We start from the raw sequence: 3,308 nt of genomic DNA, 5'->3' as shown, positions 1-3,308 counted from the left end.
TATTAAGGAAGTACTTTTTATAGTTTCTCTTCTAGTCTTTCTACTCCTTTTAGTTCTTCTCTATAAATATAGTTAGATCTTTAGATTTTAGTATAATAATAATAATAATAATAATAATAATAATATTGGTAAACTAGGTAGAGTACCACTCTACAGGCGCATGCCTCCTCTAGTCTAAGCTACTATATAAGAAGAAACCTACGAATAGGAAAAACTCCCTTATATCCATGACTACGCTCTATCTATCCTCTCGTTCTTTATATATATATAGCCCTAGAGGCTACCCATGGGCCTACAGCCTATATTATAATGGTTTGCCCTTAGGCAGCACGTGTAGGTACGGAGATTATTAGTTAAGGGCTGCCCTTAACTAATAATCGCGGTTCTCCCGGGGTTCTTCCGACGTATACCGGGGTTCTTCTAGTATATATCGGGCTTCTTCTAGTATATATACGCGGGTCCACTAGAACTAGGGGAGAGAAAGGTATACGAGCATCTATCGGGCGACGTCCTTAGGGTATTTATAAAGCTATCGCGTGATATCGGAGGTCCTCATCATACGGACGAGGGCTTATCTTAGGGTATATAGGCTAGAGCACGTCGCGAGGTAGTGGCGTATTATGCCTCTCCGGCCGTAGTCCTCGCACTAGGGAGATACATCTAGGACGCCTCTCTAGTAGAGGTAATATAGGAGGCCTATAGCGCCTATTCGGGCTTGGAGGAGTATGGATACTTAGGCCTTCGTTAGCCCTTTATACATCTATTTACTCGGTTCCTTCTAAGGCCCTTAGATCTATTCTAGATACCTATCCTATTAGGAGGCCTACTAGGCTTTAAGTATCTCCCTCTATTTATCCTAGATCTATAACCGTATAATGCGGCTAAGCTTCTTAGGGTTCTATTAGCTCGGGACGGTATCCGGGTTATTTCGAACCTCCTACGCGGTCTAGCTCGAGTCTACCTCTATATAGTATTTATATTATACTCGAGTTTATTCTATAGTAGGGAGGGCCTAGTAATGCGCGCGGATACGTGTACGTAGTACGGCGAAGGTATATACCCTATCTCCTCCACGTTCTTATGCTTATTATTTAGTAAAGTATATAAGTCTCTATATCTAGTAGAAGTCCTATATACTTATTACGTTTGTCTCGCGTTAGAGGAGTGTCATGTTAGTAGCTTTATATACGCCGGAGATAAGACGGAGTATACGGTTTTATATGGACTTAAGCTTTACCCGCCGAGCTTATATAAGGGCCGTATACTAGTACTCGTGTCCGTATATAAAGGCTAGGCGTGCTAGGGAGACGTATAGCTATCTCGTCTTATCCTAGGCTATTCCCTACGTAGATACCGTAATCCGGCGTATAGCGGTTTCTACCTAGAGGGCTCTAGAGACGGCGTGTGCCACCTATGGTCCCTATTTTAGCTTATTATCGATTATAACGCCGAGTACGTGTATACTCTATGCTAGTAGTTCTATAAAGGCGTCGATTTAGGGGCGACGTGCCCCCTCCCTAGTAGCCTATCCTCTACAGCGGTTAATAAAGTATATAAGCTAGTATTTTTTAGGTGCGAATTTTACTCTATGGTGCTTTACCTACTAGACGCATTTCTCGTGGTCTCGTTCGAGTCGTGTACATGTTCTACTAGTACTACTATCGACCGCGAGGAGGTATATATCGTCCGCGTATCCGACTACCTCTATATATTCTATTCTCTAAAGGAGATCTACTATAAAGAAGAGGAAGAGGATCGGGGAGATAGTGCTCCCTTACGGGATGCCGTATACCGTCTCCTTATATTCGCTTCGGTATCCGGGGATATATATTTAAGTAGTCCTTTACGCGAGGAAGGACTATATAAATTATATAATCTACTTAGGTATTCGCCTCATCCGGAGGTTATAGATAAGTCTTATATGGTTTACCTTATTAAACGCCCCTACTATGTCTAGGGAGAGTAGCGTAACGACTCGTCCTTATTTCTATATAGTCTAGATAACCTCGAGGATGTGTTAAATGGCTATAATTAGGGAGCTTTCTACCTTCGCCTTCTGGTTTACTAGGAGAAGGCCGTGTACCTATACTACTATGCTTATCTTCTTAGTAATCGTAGCTTCTAGTACCTTGCCTAGGTAGAAGAGAAGGGCGATCGGCCTCTATCCCTTCGGCGTATTTAGGCTCTTCCCTAGTTTTAGAAGTATAACTATATATACGGTTCGGAAGCTCTATAGGTGGTATCCTATACGGGCGTACGCTCGGAATATATAGTCTATAATTAGTAAGGTCGCCTATATAGTCCTCTTAAGATATTGATTCGGAATTCCGTCTAGCTCGGGCGCTTTGTCGTTCGGGAGTGTCTTAATAGTACTAAGTATATCGTCGTCCGTAATTTCTCTAGGGATACTTACGGCTTCCGGGTATTCCGTGCCGTTAATATCTAATAGGTCTACGGGTTCTAGGAGAGGGAATATAACCTCTTATAGGATCTCTGTTTTCTCGAGGCTCGTAGAGTACGTCTTTTCTTAATATATAAGGGGAGGTATAAGTGGTATAGGTGTCGGGGAGGCGGTGCTTTTGGCCCATTTTACTATATACTATAGTCTAGTGGTGTTGCGTGTGTATCTATCCGTAACTATACGCTACTATTTACGTCGCTTGTTACGGAGGACTTTATCTCGTTATCTTCTTACCTCTCTCTATTCATCCTACGCTTTAGGTATACGGTTATAGTATACGCGTCTATATAATCTCCGGACTTCTCGCCTATGCTCTCGCACTTAAGGTATACTTTTCGGGTCTAGGGGTCTATATATTCGGTACGGCACGTGTTTATCTCTTGCTCCCTAGTACGCCTATAGGAGTATATTCACGGCCTAGTCGATGGCCGGGCCATTAGATATATTAACTATAGACGGGTCTAGAATCGTTAATTCCAGGTCCTTTAGGTACTTTTCCTAGTTAGTATCCTTCTATAGCTATCGCCCTCGTTAGTCTTAAGGGGTAGATACGTCTATTAAGGTCTCCATGCATTCGTGGTCGGAGTCTATCTATATAAGGCTTAGGCGGTAGTATTAAGTCCTATTATAAAGGTATCTAGTAGCTAGGGTGAGGTCGAGTGTAGATCCGCCCTTATCTTATTTATGTTTTCGCTAGGTAATCTATCCTATTAGTATAAGAAGATATAGAAAGCCGTAGCATTAGGTGCGTAGTTCTCTAGCTCGAAGCTCTTCGCGGGTGACGGTTAGTCCACCCTACTAGCTATAATAGAGGTTGAAATCTCCTAGGAGGATGTATTATCCTAGC

The 3,308-nt window shown here is 42.5% G+C and overlaps 1 protein-coding gene across 1 annotated transcript; it reads right to left on the bottom strand.

Moving 5' to 3' along the window:
* Positions 1-2,293: 2,293 nt before the first annotated feature.
* Positions 2,294-2,476, bottom strand: EJ05DRAFT_445567 (uncharacterized protein; the record flags this gene model as incomplete). Its single annotated transcript, XM_033742185.1, has 1 exon — positions 2,294-2,476. A coding segment is annotated over one exon (183 nt), but the record flags the coding sequence as incomplete, so codon positions are not given.
* Between the last annotated feature and the right edge of the window lie 832 nt (positions 2,477-3,308).

Source organism: Pseudovirgaria hyperparasitica (genome assembly GCF_010093815.1).
Source record: "Pseudovirgaria hyperparasitica strain CBS 121739 unplaced genomic scaffold EJ05scaffold_23, whole genome shotgun sequence".
In the NCBI taxonomy this organism is placed as follows: Eukaryota; Fungi; Ascomycota; class Dothideomycetes; order Acrospermales; family Acrospermaceae; genus Pseudovirgaria; species Pseudovirgaria hyperparasitica.
Note: the sequence above shows the minus strand (reverse complement) of the source record. Positions and strands in the feature narration are given on the sequence as shown.